Source organism: Mytilus edulis, chromosome 2 (genome assembly GCF_963676685.1).
Source record: "Mytilus edulis chromosome 2, xbMytEdul2.2, whole genome shotgun sequence".
Lineage (NCBI taxonomy): Eukaryota > Metazoa > Mollusca > Bivalvia > Mytilida > Mytilidae > Mytilus > Mytilus edulis.
Genome location: NC_092345.1, coordinates 14,691,691 through 14,711,196, shown reverse-complemented (window position 1 = coordinate 14,711,196; position 19,506 = coordinate 14,691,691). Strand labels below are relative to the sequence as shown.

Below are 19,506 nucleotides of genomic sequence, written 5' to 3'. Positions count from 1 at the left end.
TAAAACAATTTTTTTTTCTAGCGAGAAACGTGTACCAGGTTAATGCTATAAATGCAATGACGTCGATTTATGTAGCAGCTAAGGAATCCTGCAATTCTAAGACTTACTATTTCCTCCGTCCCTGACAAGGCGTGTTGCGACGGGTAGGTATGATGAGGAAGGTAAAAAAAAAAGGGGGGGTCAGGTAGCCCGACCCTCTTATCTTAACCTTTTTAAAAACTAACTTGGATTATAGGTACCATAAGCTATTGCAACTGGCCGCCTATTTTCGTTGAATTTAGAAAGAATGGAAACCAAGACAAATGATTGTTTCTAAAAAGTGTAGTGTCTCGTGCATCTTAAAAAAATCAATATTTCTTTTCTTTCTAAGTGTGTGAACATTATAGTATATCTCTCTCTTTTCTTGAAAAACGTAGATTTTATGAAAATCAGAAGTGTTCGATACCACTGCCGGTTGACGTTGCCGGCGTCCCCGAGGGTATCACCAGCCAAGTAGTCAGCACTTCGGTGTTGACATGAATTTCAATTATATTGTCATTTTTATAAATTTCCTGTTTACAAAATTTTGAATTTTTCGAAAAACTAACTAAAGGATTTTCTTATCACAGGAATAAATTACCTTAGCCGTATTTGGCAAAACTTTTGGAATTGTAAGTCATCAATGCTCTTCAACTTTGTACTTGTTTGGCTTTTATAACTTTTTTGATCTGAGCGTCACTGATGAATCTTACGTCTGGCGTATTACATTATAATCCTGGTACTTTTGATAACTATTTGCATCAGTTTGAGCTATTTTTAACTATGAGCGGACGCGATTAACACGATATTTTAATGTGTTGTTTGTTGAAAGCAAACAATTTACTTTTTCAATATATTCGTAGTTCTAGTACTCAAGTCTGCTCATGTTATTCTTGTTAGCCTTGTATTCACTGGTTGTCGTTTGTGGTTGTTATTCAGTATTGTTTTGTAGCTAAAGTAGGTCGTTAGTTTTCTCGTTTGATTCTTATTTTTCATCTGTCATTTCAGTGCTTTTTTATAGCTGACTATGCAGTATGTGTTGCAGGCCATATGATGAGCTATAGTTATTAATTTCTTTGTCATTTTGTCTCTTTTTGAGATATGTCTCATTTGCAATCCGATGATACCACATCTCTTTAAAATACTTATTTACAAAGTGCAAACATATTTGTGTATCATTTGTTTGAGCCATGTGAGTGAATAATGGCTTTGGGAATTACATTATCTTTTGCTTTCTATTATATTATCAGAATTATTTGTACATGTAACTGACCCATGTGGCCAGAGGCGGATCAAGCCATTTTAAAAAGGAGATGGTTTAACCCAGGACAAAAAGGGGGTTCCAACTACATGTCCCCATTCAAACGCATTGATTGTCCAAAAAAGGGGGATTCCAACCCCCGTAACCGCCGCCCCCCCCCCCCCCCTTGGATCCGCGCCTGCTGGCATGCATGTATCAATTCCATTTTCTGTCTTCATCTGGGTATTTTTGTATCTTATAACTAAAGTTTATAATACATGTAATCAAAATTCAATAGTGTGCATCAATGTTCCTTATGAATGGGGTTCGTGTTGTTTATTCTTTAGTTTTCTATTTTGTGTCGTGTGTGCTGTTGTTTGTTTGTTCTTTTCATTTTTAGCCATGGCGTTGTCGTTTTATTTTAGATTTACGAGTTTGACTGTCCCTTTGGTATCTTTCGTCCCTCTTTCCTTATATATCCCCATGCGGACATATAGAATTCAATCAATCATCATTTAAAAAAAAAAATTCATAATAATTAAAATGTATATACAATGTACATGTCTGATTCATGTCTGTGTTAAGGCCTAGCTAGATCCACACAACCAGTTATATTATAAGATCTACTGGATTGGTCCTGGACCGTACTGATTTTAAAATTTCATTCAGTGTTATCTGTTTTTATACCTTTTCAATTCCTTTTTATCTGTTTTAAGCCAAATCAATTCACTGTTTTGCTGTTATTGGAACCCCCTTGCCCCCCTCGGTAAATGTATCTTAAAATTTAGATCGATCTCACGTGGAAACAAAATTTGATCTGAGATAACCTCCCCTGTCGAGGAAATTATTTGGGATATTTATTTTTAGACAATTTTAGAGATAAAAAAAATTGGATTTATAAAATAAAATGATTAATGTTTCAAATATATTTTAAAAAATGGAAAAAAATTGGATTTATTAAATAAAATGATAAATGTTTCAAATATATTTACAAAGATAGAAATCGGTTGTTTTGATTAAGTTAAATTTTGCAAATTTCAAAAAAAGGTATGCAATTGTTGTAAATCTATTGAAAAAAAAAATAAAAAAATATGAGATTATATATTAATCTCCATACCGAAGGCAAACTGACTCTCAAGTGCCCACGAGTTAAAGCTTTTAAGTATGATTTATTCAATATCAAAAATGCGTTCTTTCATACGCGGATACAGGCTGATGAGCTTTTACCTGCGGAATATTGACAATACCATATCAGAGAATATGATGGAAGTTATTGTTATGAAAAAAGAAATTTTAAATATTGTCTTTTCTGTGACTATTTTATTTCCTTTCACTTTTTTCTGTATCAGAATCCTTCTTCTAATTAAACAGTTAAATGGAAGAAGTGGCTATATGATAAATACGGCTTTTGTTAATCATAAAAAGGATAACATTACTAATTGTTGTACAAGAAATAAATTCGATCTATCATTTCCAGGATTGCCTAAATATAATGTTATTTTTTTTAATGATATCTATTGTTTATATATATTTATCGTTTGACATAGATCACATGGGATTCTCGGTACCAGTTAAAAAAATATCAATGCGTAGATCAATTTAACCATCCCGCTGTACGTTTTGCATTAATTTACTCAATGTTGAAAATAACATGGATGGTACTACTTTTGACTGTATAAGTTGACGATTTATATTACAATTTTAAATTGTTTCTAAGAGGATTAAATAAATGTACATTGTACGTGTATGCAAAGTTTGAAAGTCAGCAGCCAAGTTGATACAGCAAGAATTTATATTCTTGTAATTCTCAACTATTCTTTTTTGTGACCCGGGTACATATGTAAGGGACATGCATGCATCCGTCCTCCCGTTAGATAGTCTGCTTTCTATCAGGTTACAATCTGTGATCAAGGTTATTTACCCATGAAGACTTGTCACATCAACTTGAAACTTATAATACAAATTATTTACGATGAGATCTTTCAAGATATAGAATTTATACACCCCACCCAATTTAATTATAAACAGAACATATAAATATGAAAGCGCAAAATTATTATTATCTACAGTAATACAAGTAGTCTTTGGTTAACCGAATTACGTTTTGGTCACATTAAGTTGAAACACATGGCACATGATAGTTCTATCGGGGCATGGTGCTATGGACATAGAATTGATTACTTTCTTAGAAACGCTGGATTACTTTTATATGTAACCCCGTACATGCATAAACATATCAAAGTGAAATCGACTAAATGTTCAAATATTTCAAATATAAAAGCAACCAAAAACTCTGGTATGACAATTTAAGTTACATTTAATTAAGCATTTGCAGATATGTAAACCATCTTAGAATTATTCATAAATACAACTGCATGTATGAATTGTAACTAGTTACGTATATGCGAAAGACAGGAATCACTGATTTTTTAAGTTAAATTACTTAGTTTATTGGGCGAAAAGCTCAGATCTCGCACAATTGAAACACACATTTTTTACAAATAACGAGAGAGAAAAGGGGGATGGGGGGCGTAGCTTATCGTACATAATTTCTGTTAGTTTTTAAATAGTTTCAGCTAAGAGGTGCGGGCCACCTGACCACTCCTCCCCTCAGGACACCCACTCGCATCAACACGCCTTGTCAGGGACGGAAGGAGTAGTAAATAAAGGCAACAGTTGTTTACCGCTGTTCGAAATTCATAAATATATAGAGAAAAACAAATTCGAGTTAAAGTTAGTACGTCTTAGGAAGGTTATTCAGAAATGTGCCAGATGTGGAGCAGGATCTGCTTTCCCTTCAGAAGCACCTGGGATCACCCCAGTTTTAGTGGGGTTCGTGTTGCTCAGTCTTCAGTTTTGGCTTGTGTACTAAAATAATAATATTTGTCTGTTTTGTCTTTTTATTTTAAGCCATGGCGATGTCAATTTATTTTTGATCTAAGAGTTTGACTGTCCATCTGCTACCTCGCCCCTCTTTTATGGGAAATAAACGACACTAACATCTGACAAAAAATGCTAGATTCCTAAGTTTCTACATAAATTGCGGGAGACGTCATTGCATTGGTTACTGTCACCGTAGCTTTAAACTGGTACACTTTTCGTGCTAGAATAGCCTACTGGGAGGGTCATAACAAATCATCCTGACACCCGTTATATTTTTAGTTCGAGGTTGCAGTCGGGAAAACAATGGGAACTTTGAAGTAATGGCTGTTAATAACTGAGAGTACTCTCAGATCTGTACTTAGTGTAATTTTTTTGTTGAGACGTAAAATTACTGGGCCAGGGCCACTCTATGATTTTGTTAGATGCATTTCTATGTGTAACCATCTCATGAGTTAAGCCTTTTTCAACTAGATTCCATACTTTGTTTTTATGGTGTACTGTCCCATTGTCAGGGCAGGGCTCCCATTAACCCCGCCACATTCTGTCTGGAGCCCGTAATTCAGTGGTTGTCGTTTGTTGTTGTGTTACTTATTTATATTTAGTTTATTTTTTGGTACATAAGGTAGGCCGCCAGTTTTTCGTTTAAATTGTCATTTCGGGGTCTTTTAATAGAGAACTGTGCGGTACGGGCTTTTCTGTCGTTTTTAATTTCTGCTTCATTTGCTCTCATGTGAAGAGCTGTCACATTTGCAGGCATACCACATCTTCTTTTTTATTTTTCCTTTAAAAATGTCCTGTACCAAGTCAGGAATATGGCCATTGTTATATTATAGTTCGTTTCTGTGTGTGTTACATTTTAACGTTGCGTCGTTGGTTTTCTCTTATTTTTTAGTGTAAATTCACATTGCGATAAGACGTGTCACGGTACTTGTCTATCCCAAATTCATGTGTTTGGTTTTGATGTTATATTTGTTATTCTCGTGGGATTTTGTCTGATGCTTGGTCCGTGTCTGTGTGTGTTACATTGTAGTGTTGTGTCGTTGTTCTCCTCTTATATTTAATGCGTTTCCCTCAGTTTTAGATTGTTACACCGATTTTGTTTTTTGTCCATGGATTTATGAGTTTGAACAGCGGTATACTACTGTTGCCTTTATTTATATAGTATTGTTCCTTTCGATTGCATTTCTTGGAAACTAGAGTCATGTCTGTCTATTTGTAAATGTTATAATTTTCAACAAGGGAAGTGAACAAAATGGCATGGGTGTATAAATAAAGGCAACAGTAGTATACCGCTGTTCAGAAGTCATAAATCTATGGACGAAAAAACAAAATCGGGGTAACAAACTAAAACTGAGGGAAACGCATTAAATATTAGAGGAGAACAACGATACAACATTAAAATGTAACAAACACAGCAACGGACTAAGCATTAGACAAAATCCGATGAGAATAACCAATATAACATCAAAACCAAATACATGAATTTGGGATAGAAAAGTACCGTGACACGTCTTATAGTAATGTGAATTCACACTCAAAAATAGGAGAAAACAAACGACACAACGGAAACACAACGTAAAAATGTTACACACACAGAAACAAACTATGATATAACAATGGCCATTTTCCTAACTTGGTACAGGACATTTTTAAAGAAAAAAATGGTGGGTTGAACCTGGTTTTGTGGCATGCCAAACCTTGCACTTTGATAGCATTGTTAAAGATAATATTAAAATGACAACATAATAATACAGGACTACAATACAAATAAATAGCAGAACGTATTTGGCAAAGAAACACATGAATAATAGATAACAAAAGTCACCAGGTTTCAAATTCATTAACGCACACTCTTAAAGAAGAACAACATATTCATATAGCAGTTTTATATCAATCAATATCTAAAAATACCACATTTCCAATACTAAATCAACAACCTGATGCACACATATTTATAGCGAAGCTATCAACAGCTTTTTAGAAAGCTTAAACTTGTAACTTTCTTAATTTTCAAAGTGTATATCATTGATTGAACGTAATAGGTGTTTGTAGATAACGTAATAGGTGTTGGCACATAATAGCATTATAGATGTTTGGACATAATGTCAAAGGCATTTGCACATAAGGTAATAGGTGTTTGTACATAATGTAATAGGTATTTGCACACAATGTAATAAGTGTATGCACCTAATGAAATAGGTGTTTTACATAACGTAATAGGTATTTGCACTCAACGTTATTGGTGTTTGCACAAATGTAATAGGAATTTGCACATGACGTAATATGTGTTTGCACATAACGTAATATATGTTTGCACATAACGTAATAGGTGTTTGCACATACTGTAATAGGTATTTGCACAAAATGTAATAGGCATTTGCATATGACGTAATAGGTGTTTGTACATAACGTAAACGATGTTTACACAAAACGCACATAATGTAAAAAATGTTTGCACATCATGTATAAGGTGTTTGAACATAATGTAAAAGGCATGTGCACATGACGAAATGAATGCTAACAGAGACAGAGAAAACGTATATGATCTATACCATGATGTATTATGTTTTTTACTGGAGATATATATATATATATAAACACAAAATAAAGCCGTTAGACTACAATATCATGAGGTTTTTATAAAACAAAGATGTATCAAAACAAAACGTTTAGAACATTCAGCATAGCAATCACATTTGAGACAGGACGCAATTATTAACTGACTGACGTCAAGGAAGAATAGACATAACATAATTTCATAGAGAAAATATGAAAGAATGTAATAACGTTTGGAGGTATTCACAAAATATATAGTAGTTACAGCATAACGTAATTCCTATTGCACACAACAAAGTTTAGCAATGGCATATCATACAATTGTTTGATCAAACACATAATAAATTTGACATAACGCAGAGATGTAGTGTCAGGAAATAAAGGCACATGCACATAACCTAAAAAATAAATGACAGGACGTAAAGGCAAAGCGACAAAACACATTAAATATTTACACTATAAGACAGTTCCGGCGTTCCATATTCCATAGCATTCTTCTTTAAACAAATTAATCTCCTTGTATCATTATCCGTGTGCCAAAAAAGTGATGGTACTTTTGAAGAAATATTGTGTTTGTTTTTGTCTTAATGGTACCTCATTGTTTTAATAATAATATAATGATATGTATTCAGGTAAAGGCAGTGTATACTTATATATATAATACAATCTTAATATAATTTCTTATAGAAATGGTTGTGACGTCTAATGCCTTAACCAAAGGACAACCCATGACCTAAACTTATTTAAATTGGACTCCTTATAGACTTGTTTTTGTTTGTTTGTTTTATTTTATAAATGTTAAACATATCTTATCTTACCCGTCCGGAGCACCTGAGATCACCCCTAGTTTTTTGGTGTTGTTCGTGTTGTTTATTCTTTAGTTTTCTATGTTGTGCCGTGTGTGCTGTTGTTTGTTTGTCTTTTTCATTTTTAGCCATGGCGTTGTCAGTTTGTTTTAGATTTATGAGTTTGACTGTCCCTTTGGTATCTTTCGTCCCTCTTTTATATATTAACACCAACTAATTTTTTTCAGGGAAGCAACTAAACGGGGATGGCATTGGGAGATTTTCACAGTCTCATTTGTCGGGGGAATAGACTTATTGATAAAATAAATATTTTTTAATTAAAAAAGATTTGAATATGATTTTAAAAGATGAATTCCCCCAAAAATCAATCTCAGTAGAGATTACTGATGACTATTAATCATGCCAAAAAAATAAATATTTCTAAAGAATACGCGCAAAATAGATTTGTGCTGTTCACGCAATGACTCCCTATCAGCAAGGTTGTGAGAAAGATTGAAATCGACACGTCACCAGGGTTGAGTTCAATATCGTAGCAGCTACGTAGTGCCACGTAGATTTTAACTATTGAACGTGTAGACTAGTTCTTACAAAGATATTGATAGCAGCTACGTAGCTGCTACAATATTGAACTCAACCCTGTTGTACGGTCAACATTACGAAGGAGTTAATCGGTAAGACGGGTATGTGTCAAACAAAATCGAGTCATACTTTGGCAGTCATAGATTAAAACGACGCCAAAATAGTCGTCTGTTTTGTTGGTTTTTCGTTTTGGTCCAGTCTTCTATTGTTAAAAGAATATTTTATGACATAGCGGTCGCCCAACCAGGGTTGAGATCAATATCGTCGCAGATACATAGCGCCTACGTAGCTGCTATCAATATCTATGTAGCAATTAGTCTATAGCTACACGTTCAATAGTCAAAATCTACGTAGCACTATGTAGCTACTACGATATTGAACTCAACCCTGGTCTTGTTAGATTTAGAGTTCCAGAGTTCGATTCTCTCAGATTTTTATCTTCTTCCATTTTCTGTGTCTACTCAAAATGAACTCTAGAGTTTAGAACCACGATGAACTTTACTGTTACCTCTTTGTAAATTGAACAGTATTACCAATATTATCTTTACTAGAAAAAGGGAAACGTATCAGAACACATTGAACAATACAACCTCTGTCTCCTGAAGCAAGGGGATAGCAATGTTGATCATTGGAAATTTCAAACTTTTGCGATTTTTATTTGAGAAAAGAGGGACGAAAGATACCAAAGGGACAGTCAAACTCATAAATCCAAAACAAACTGACAACGCCATGGCTAAAAATGAAAAAGACAAACAGAAAAACAATAGTACACACGACACAACATAGAAAACTAAAGAATAAACAACACGAACCCCACCAAAAACTAGGGGTGATCTCAGGTGCTCCGGAAGGGTAAGAACTTTCGCGATTTAATCAATGCTGAAACTGGTGTCATATCTAAATATTTCTGTTTGAAGTTTTAGACTATCATATTGTATATTAAACTGATTAAAATGTTGATAAGGCTTTTGTATCACTTTGGAATAAACCGAGGTAAGGAGAAGTACTTCGTATATAATGAGAATCATGATTGTGAACTGGCTTCAAGTATTTCACCTGCTGATTTTGCTGATTTTGCCTGGTATGTATGTTCAAAATATAAATATTGTTTAACATAACTGTTTTTGTTTCTCTCGATAGATCGATGAATAGATCAAATCTCGTAAAATTTAAAATTTTGATATGAATCTTAATTCAAAGGTGGCTGTTATAATTCATAGTCATAGTCATAAAAGACCGTCTGGACATTTTATGTGAATGCATACTATTCTCTCGGAATAATTAAAATAATACATTATTGAGTATTCAGCAATTACCGAATTTGATTGAAGATGACAATAAGCCATACTAAAAAAAATGTATTTCCATACATTGATATAAATCATTGTCTCTTATTCAAAGTTACCAAACAAATGCAAACACTTTAAATAGGTTCATACGTCCGATGCGCTTTTCTGGATCTACCTTCATCAGGAAGACTCAAATTCGAATATTTGAAAGCCGAAACAGTTGCAGAGCTATATAGAAAAAAAAACGACAAAAGAGTCAAATTCATCTACGGCCAACTTTGCCTGAGGAAGTTGAAACCTTAGTTTATAATAATTTCAAAATTTATAAACGGACATTTTATGAAAGTGTTGTACTAAATCATGCCAGTTCCGAAGTACTGACAATTACAATCAACATTCAACTTAGAATGACCCTACGTACTTGCGAAGGTTTATCTTTAATCATGAAAAGTGACCATTAACGGTCAATATTTGTCAAAGATCAAGAACAGTTTCCAAATTTTCCAAATTTTTTTAATGTATATTTATTCTAATCGTTACTTCAAGCGTAATAAATCTAATCGATTGTACGTCGTTTTTTTTTTTTTTTGTTGTGTAAAAGAGCCAAGTACAATGTAACAAACAGTTTTAAAACAAGGATTCAAAATATATATCTCGTGTGACGTGCAGTTTCACTAATCTAGTAAACATTTTTGTTTTGGTGCAAGCCGATGCCGCTTGAAGACCCATTGGTGGCCTGCTGCGATTTTCTGCTCTTTGGTCGGGCTTTTGTCTTTTCAACACATTCCCCATTTCAATTCTTAATTATATTTTAGATAATGGAAACACTGAATGTGCATTAGGATGGCATCATTTGGGATCATCTTGCTATTTGTTCAGCCATGAACGTTTTAATTGGTTTCAAGCTGAGGTAAACGCGCCCCTAGAAATGAAAACATGATATAAAAATGATTGATGAGTGGAAAACCAACACATATTCATTGCTGATATTTTATTCATAATGCAAAATTATAACATAACTAACCATGATTTTTACTTTTTGTTTTGCTTATTATTTTTTTGGACGATGATGTTTTTTGCCCATTCTTATGGTATGTATGTTTCCAAACTCGTTCTCTGCTCGTCCTATAGTGCTGTATATATGATTTCAATTAGCTTAATCTATATATATGTGTACCTGGTAAAAAATTAAGTTAGTGATTTCATTTCCATACATTAATTAACTCATTTACTAAATTAGTTCATGGATACTAAGATTTTGTTTTGAAGTTTAGCTGTACCAGAATAATTAGTACTAAAATAGGAAATCACATACTGAATTTTAAGGTGATGTTAGTTATAAAGCCTGAAAAATTAAATACGACCAATTTCAACTCATTGATCCTTTGAATAAACGTATTCTTAAAGATATATTTGTTAATCGGTACTAACATTGATTTCGTTTTTGATAAATTAAAAAATAACTAAAATATTATTTTGTTTTAATTTTATGAAAACTTACATCAATCGATATGATATTCTCTGTTTATTTATGACTTTTCTCGAGGTAATGCTTTTCTCTGAACCCAAGAAACAAAGTAATGATATTCCATTGGTTAGAAAACCTTTGCTATGAAGTTTTCGTACAAATCAGAACGTTGTAGATGGTTAAATGGATTTTTTAACACCGGAAATTGCAAGCGTCCAGGCTGGCCTGTTGATTTACAGATTCGTGTATTATACTTTCCTATGGTTTCTGGTGGATTATCGCATTTGCAATCTTACATATCTTTTCCATAAATTTAATATAATCATAATTTTCAATAATTCTATTATTAGCTGTATTTGGCTACTGTAACATTTCGATTATAACATACAAAACCTTCGGGGTAATCATACATCCTTTTCTATTTAGTTCAGTTGTAGTGCACACAACGCCCGCCTTGCTGAAGTTCAGTCAAAAGAACAGGCGACCTTTTTAGTAAACATGGGTAAAACTCAAGGGCCAGGTATGTATAGAAAATCGCATTCTGTAGCTAGTGAGCCTCCTTATGGGGTTTGATCATGTGATTACCTGGCCGTTTAAATAGTGTTTATAGATTACTACATGTACATTAGTTTGTAGCTTTATAGACCAAATGTTTGCTGATCATTTGTCTATTTGATAATCTAGGACTTTTTATTATTATTATTATTATTTGATTATCTTATTTACATAATGATTAATGATTATGTCTTGTGATTATATTGGCCAAAAAAATTGTGATTATATGATTACTGACACAGCCCCAATGAGAGGCCTCGCTAGTTTACAGAACCAATACAAAATACAAAATTTGAATTTGCAAATCTCTTTCAAACTAAAAATTCAATATATATATATATTTGAGAATGATGCAATATTTTGATACGATTTTCGAATTTAAAAACAACAAACATATTGGGTTTTTTTTAAAGGAAAGATAATTACATAAAATATTCTTTGTTCAAAAGCCTGAAAAGGCAATCACTGGCTTCATAAGTTAAACATTTTAAATATGAATAAGCAAAAAAATATTGCTTATTGTATTTATTTTTGGTTTACTTATGTCAATCATCCCAAAACTCCAGAGGTGAACGACCACGAGTATCCAATAGAGTTCATATGCATCCGATAGTTTAGAATAAGGCGAGGGACAACCATACCAAATGCACGATGTATTATCATTTATCAAAACTAAGAAAGTAATAAATATGTATCATTACCATTTCATTACATAATTCAAACATCTCTTAGAACTATTTATCAAGCAACTGATTCATATTATGGGCATATTGTTGACAAAAAGTTTTGTTTATTACAATTTGTATTCAATTCACATATGTTAAGAATTCTCATATTTAAATACAATTGTGTTCTTGTCCCTTGGAATCATCTCAGCCGTGCATACATTATGACCGACCCTGCCTTAAGAGATTATAAGCAATCGTGAAGAACTTATTTCAAAGCAGTTGACCCCTTCAACACACCATAGTTCCGAGTGAGCACAACAATACTATTTAATGGACAACACAGCAATGCTGTCGTAAACGTTGAACTGTGTAAGGGAATTATATTGAAGAATTATGGGAAAGTAAATGACAACCTACATTTTATTTGTGAAATTTGTTTTCGAATAACAGATTTTATAATCTAAGCTAATTCTTTTAAATTAAAAATCACAAAAAGATATTTCTTCGTGAAAAGGATATCATGACTTATTCTGAAGACCCTCGATATTTCTTAAGTTTATCGGACTTTTTTTGCACATGCGCAATACGTTAACTGTTGCATTATTTTAATACATTTTGATCTTTCTTTTTCACAATTGCAAAAGCACCATCATTGCCACAAGGAAAAATAATTCACTTGTTCACCAACTATGTGTAAATATTTTCTTACCGTAGTGATACAATATTTTTCCGCCGTACGTGTCGCTACGATCATCATTCTGTAAAAATATCAAACACCAAAAAAAAAAAAAAGCCAACTCCTTGGAAAATTCAAAACGGAAATTCCTATATTAAATAGTAAAACCTAAAGCTTAAACACATCAAACGAATTGTGAAAAGAACTGGATTGGAAATGATACAAGCATGTTCGTAACTATTTTCTACTTGAGGACTTTTATGTTACTCTATTGTTGATCGGAACCCCTTACGTTACAAGAGTAAATGAATCACAATCTCGTTTAATTTTACTCGATGTTCTCACCTTTAAGGGGTATTTCAGTTTATTTGCAAATTCCTTAATATTTGCTCATATTTAAGAAATATACCAGTGTTTGACTAATAACATTAATGTTATATGCAAAACTAGAGTTACCTATCAAATTAAAAATATGAATTTCTGAAACTTATGTATTGACGAAAATACCAATTAATGAAAGTAATTGGTTCAATTTATACAAGTTCCTTCTTCGTAAGTCGGTATGTGTAATTATTCTTAACTATACAAATGTAGGTCAAAGCTATTGGTTAGGAGGTAGAGATGATGTCATAGAAGGCATGTGGACGTGGGCTCAAACAGACCAGCCGTTCAATTTTACTGACTGGTATCCTAATGTACCAGACAACAAGGCCAGAAACGAGAACTGCTTACATATGTATGCTGCATATAATTTGAAATGGAACGACGCCACATGTACCGGACTGTACAGATTTATCTGTGAACAAGAGTAAGTATATATTTTTCTAATCTTAATCTGTCTAAAGCATGACATTGCTTTAATTAAGGAGAGAAAACAATGTTTTTTAAATGGTCAATTTACCATCCCCAAATCTTACGATACAGCCAATATATATAACTTGGTTGTTAATAAAGTTAAGACATACAGCAAATATAAAACATGTAAAATGTCGTTATTATTCTACTTATGATATGGACTATAAAACTTACACAACAATCTGACGAACCTGAGCTGATTATGCAATATCGAAAGTACAACAAATACAATTACTTAAAAAAAAAAAAGGAACAGGCAAAAACAACTCTGAATTTAATTCTTGATTATCTATTTTGGTGATATATTAACTTTTCTTTTGTAGGTATTCTGGAGATGGTTCTGAAATAATAGGATAAACAAATATCAATGTGAAAACAAGTCGTTTCGATTTTTAAATTTTATTGGACAAATAGTTAATCAAACTTATATTCTTAATCAAAAGAAATACTGCATATATCTCGGGGCGATCGGCATTAAATTCACAATTGTCTTCTAATTATTCTGTTATCAAAGTAAACTAAACGTTCGAGTCAGTACATTTGATATTTAAATCTTGGTGAAAAACTGTGTTATCAAACCGTTTTTTCCCATGTACAATGTATATATTGTTTATGGCTGAATGGTAAGATGGGTCTGTGTCACACAAAAGACATGTTTTGGCAGTCTTAGACTTGAATGAGCACAACAGTTGTCTGGTCTGTAAAATATAGGCGAAAGATACAAGACAGACATTCAAATTCATAAGTCGAAACATAATAACATTTGCAATAGTTGTCGATGCAAGCGGTCTTGGATGTTTTGGAGTTTGTTAGATTCCATCAGATGTTAATATTTTACATTTGTATACTGTGAACCAATTTATTTTGGCGGATACGCTATTTCGCATTTAGTCGTTTCTATTTGACGTCTCGGCATTTAATTTGCGCTGTGTTCTAATTTCATTGATGTATTAATATAAGAGAAGATCAACGTTTCACATATTCCTGAAGATTTTTATGTCTGTGTTTTTTCTAATCGTAAAATTCGAAAAAATCGATTGCTTGCGAAAAGAATTCGGTTTACAGTTTTCAAAATTGATTTAAAAGTTTGGAACATAGGTAAACTTTACTATAACATCAGAATCTTTAAATTGTGTATTATGAAATCATGCTTTATAACATTTTTTTTCTAGTTTTCAATGCCGTATAAATATATTCCATCGGATCAGCAAATGGTTACTTAATTATTCTTTCGCCTGAGTTTAGTTTTTTATTATCAATATGCATTGTCTATTTCGCTTTAATTGTGCACTAATGATTCTTATTAATTAACTACACTGTTATTGGACTTAATATGATGAAAACTGCCTATGCAATATAATGTGTAAACTCGGCCAATATAGATTTTTTTCTGAATTGGCCGAGTTTTTTCTGTATTGGCCGAGTTATTCTATATTGGCCGAGTTGACACAAGTGCAGGATTTCGGAATGTCTCTAGATTTTACATCGAAAGTCACGATAAACACAAACTGAAAGTAAACAGTTGTTTTGAAGACGCAGTTGTCATTTATAGTTATCTTTTAAACATGCTGAAAATGTCAGTAGGGCATACATTTCAGGCAAAAGACGGTCACATTCATTTAAAAGGTATTTTGAAAGCAGACGATAGAACTATTTCAGGTTTGGGGAACGAGTAGATTATCACAAAGTTCATTTTTTGACGACCTCATAATTTCACGATTGTACACATCGATTTAGTTTCTGCATAACACATGCAATGGCAGTACCTTTCCAATTAATATTTATGTGTTGCGTCTAAATTTAAGTTGTAACACTTTATAGTGACTGGAAAGGGTAGAAAAAATCATCAGATGAGAAAATGCTAAAGACACCTGGAAACAGCACCATATCATTATACATGTATAATTTTGCATCTAATAAAAAGAAACGAACTGAGATTTGGATAGTTCCACTTCAAGGTAAAAATATTTATCTCTTTTGAAATGCAATTACAAAAATATTGTAACACCGTAGTTAATTAATAAAGATACTATTACGTGTATTTCTCGGCCAGCTGTATTGGCCTTCGGCTTTGCATCAGGCCAATACAGCAAGCCTCGGACCAATAACAAGGCCAATACAGAAATACTTACGTAATAATATCATAGTATTGTTTATTATTAATTAACTACACTGTTATTGGACTCAATATGATGAAAACTGCATTTGCAATATAAGGTGTAAACTCGGCCAATACAGAATAACTCGGCCAATATAGATTTTTTTTCTGTATTGGCCGAGTTATTCTATATTGGCCTAGTTGACGTAAATACAGGATTTCGGAACGTCTCTAGTTTTTCCATCGGAAGTCACGACAAGCACAAACTGAAAGTAAACAGTTGTTTGGAGGAAGCAGTTTTCATTTAGTCATGATAAACATGCTGAAAAGTTCAGTATGGTATATATTACAGACTTAAGACGGCCACATTCATTTAAAAAAGCATTATGAAAGCAGACGATGGAATTATTTCAGGTTTGGGAAACGAGTAGATTATCACAAAGTTTTTTTTCTTGACGACCTCATAATTTCACGATGGTACTACATATACTATTCGATTTACTATTTACTTTTGCTTTTTTTTGTAAACTATCATTTATTTTCAAACCCGAACTAGGCATATGCATTCTAATATTATGTAAATCTTCGTTCTTTGGTCATTTGGCTTATGTCATGTATGTATGGTTATATCATTTTCAACTCCTATATTATTTGTTTTAAATAAACTCATAACACATGCAATGTCAGTACCTTTCCACTTACTATTTATGTGTTGCATTTAAATTTAAGTTGTACATGTAACACGTTATAGTGACTGGGAAGGGTAGAAAAATTCATCATATGAGATAATGTTGAAGACACCTGGAAACAGCTCCAGATCATTATATATTGCATCCAAGTTATAAAAAGAAACTGAGATTTGGATAGTTCCACAAATATTTATCTCTTGTGAAATGAAATTAAAAAAATTATTGTACATGAAACACTGTAGTTAATTAATAAAGATACTATTACGTGTATTTCTGTATTGGCCTTGTTAATGGTCCGAGGCCAGCCTCGGACCAATAACAAGGTTCGCCTCAGGCCAATACAGCAAGCCTCGGACCAATAACAAGGTCAACACAGAAATACTTACTTAATAATATCATAGTAAAATCGAAAAAAATACTGTGAGGCATGAATACAAAATTTTAAGTTTCTGAATGATATGCTAAGTAGATGAATCATACATGCCATTCATTTCGCCTTTTGGATTGCACTGGTATCTGTAAAAAGTAAAATCACAAAAATACTGATTTCCTACTAAAATTCGAACGTACGAACTACGATCTGGAACACAATACAATGCTGCTCCATTGAGGACGGGGATAACAATGTTGATCAATGGACATTTGGAAGATTTGAGATTTTTATTTGAGAAATATTGGGTCTAAATCCCTTTAAAAAATGCCATATTTAAAAGTAAAATCTCAAAAATACTAAACTCCGAAGAAAATTCAAAACGGAAATGTATAGCGTGTGCTACTATTTTTATGTTTAAAGGCATTGTGGATTATTTCTTTAAGGCGATTTTCAATTTCACATAGGGAATTGTGGTATACAGAGTTCAAAAATCTAAATTTTTGATAGAACTAATTTCAGAGAGAGACTGAGATTTTAAGATTTCAAAGCACAAACCTGCACAATCATTTATTGTAGAACAGTGGGGTCACGTATATGGTTCATGAGAATGTTTAAGAATACACAAATGGTTAATACCACTACTCGAGTAAACAATTTCACAGTATTTCTGAAGACTCTCTGTTACTGCGGACATATTTTTGCTCAATCTAATGGACTATTCTTTAGTGGAACATGCAGATGAGCCGGCAATGTACCGTTGTTTGTACGGAATTTTGTGAAGCTTAAGTATCAAATACAAACGATACAAAGTCTTCCGATTTGTTGTTCAATGTAATGTTCATTAAAGCCATGAAGGACTTATGATTCGCCAACATCTTATCCTTTTCAAATAATTGTCTTTGTATGTGGGATTACCTGGATACCAAATGTATGTATACAAGTAATTACATATGACACTATTTCACACACTGGACGTTCAGACTATCGTTTACTGGTTGGCTAAACGGTCAATAACAATAACAATAAACGATTAAAATTTTTATAAGGCATTCAAATCATTTTGAAATTTACGGTAGTACAGATAAGAATTTACATTATTATGGGAATCACGTTTCTGCACTCGTTTTCAGTACTGAATCTGGTGCTTTTGCTGACTTTTCCTGGTATGTTTGTTCACTTTTGTCTGTTAGTTGCCTTTGTTAGTGTTCAAATTGTATATTCTTTCATTTTTTAATTTATTTTTGGGTTTGGTGTGACATACATTTTCATTGAACTAGTACACTGTTGATTCAGGGGGGGGGGGGGCAGGCGAAACCCGCTTCCGTATGTGGGATTTTCTTGCTGTGTTGAAGAACCATTGTTGAACATCGGCAGTTTCCTACTCTTTAGTCTGGTTGTTTTCTCTCCTTGACCCATTTATTATTATAATAGTAATTAATTGATTTTTATATGATTTTATTTTAATTCGATTACGCTTTTTTTCTTTAAATATAACCCTTTTGGTGAAGGAATTGTTGTAAAACCAGTGAGTCTGATACAAATTTGACGTCTAAGATGGATGTTAATTTTGAAAAAAAAAAAGAACTTTAGATAACAAAATGTAGACTCTATGACCAATTCATGAAATATCAATATCAATAAAAGTGGAATATATATATGAGACAATATCTGAAAAAGTCTAGTTTTTGGCAATAAGAAAAAACAAAAAAAAATTCTTTAGACCCGGTATTTTAATAGCACAAATCGAAGAACACACATTGGGGATCTAGGAACTGTTGTCTGTAATTCAAATACTTGTTTAATAAGGAAACAATGGCAATTTAAAATATGGTACAAAAAAAATCCAGTTCTTTCCTGTTACCAAAGTGAATCAATTTTAAAAAGTTTCTAATGGGAATAAGGAATAAGTTTAAGACACTATTTGTGGTTTACTAGTATATACTGCAATAGTTTATCAAATGCCAATTATTGATTTTAGCATTTGCAATACAAAAGGTTTAGAATTATACTTAAATATAGTCAGATATGTCGGTAACATGAAAGAATCTTGAGTAACAGGACAACGGTAACAGGACAGAGTTGGTAACAGAAAGGATTTTTCTGCTTTATTTTAAAGTTTAAGAAAAATAAATCATTTTAGATTGGTCACAATTGGAAGATAACAGCAAACAATGTCATTTATCCTTTGAAACTGTATTTGCAAGATGAAAAATCTGCCCAGGTAATGAAAAATTCTAAAATAAATTCATTTCTGTTACTATCTACTATACTAGAATTGCACAATGTTCTCTGCTGTTATCAAAAGCAAAAAACCTATTTTTTATTCAATATACTGTATATTATTTTGAAATTTATTTGATATGGGGGTGATAACTTATATTAAATGAAATGGTTGGCATATAGTAGATAAACTGTTCGATTCTTCAGTGAAATTGTCTTGAACATCCTTCCTGTTACTGATGATGGTTATGCTGTTACTTTTTAATAGGTAACATGACAGAACGTAACAGAAAGGAATTACGCGATAGTTTTTGTCCTTTTTATCACATTAAATGTAAGTGTATTTCCTGTGACATATAACTTTTAAAAAGATGATATAAAAACACACTTAATGGTGTGGTGCACACTTAAAAATATTCTCAGAAAGTGTAAAAAAGGCTATAACAGGATAGAACACCAATAAGTATTTTTCTATAAATTCTTACCTTGGATGGGCTTGAATTTTCAAACCTGGCCGCCTTTCCAACTATTTC

The 19,506-nt window shown here is 32.5% G+C and overlaps 1 protein-coding gene across 1 annotated transcript; it reads left to right on the top strand.

Moving 5' to 3' along the window:
• Window positions 1–9,076: 9,076 nt before the first annotated feature.
• LOC139511541 (perlucin-like) lies at window positions 9,077–14,119 on the top strand. The gene is made up of 5 exons (XM_071298373.1): window positions 9,077–9,163; window positions 10,187–10,281; window positions 11,266–11,359; window positions 13,333–13,546; window positions 13,917–14,119. The coding sequence occupies exons 1-5, from the start codon at window positions 9,100–9,102 to the stop codon at window positions 13,948–13,950; spliced, it is 501 nt and encodes a 166-aa protein (XP_071154474.1). The 5' UTR covers window positions 9,077–9,099; the 3' UTR covers window positions 13,951–14,119.
• The last annotated feature ends 5,387 nt before the right edge of the window (window positions 14,120–19,506 follow it).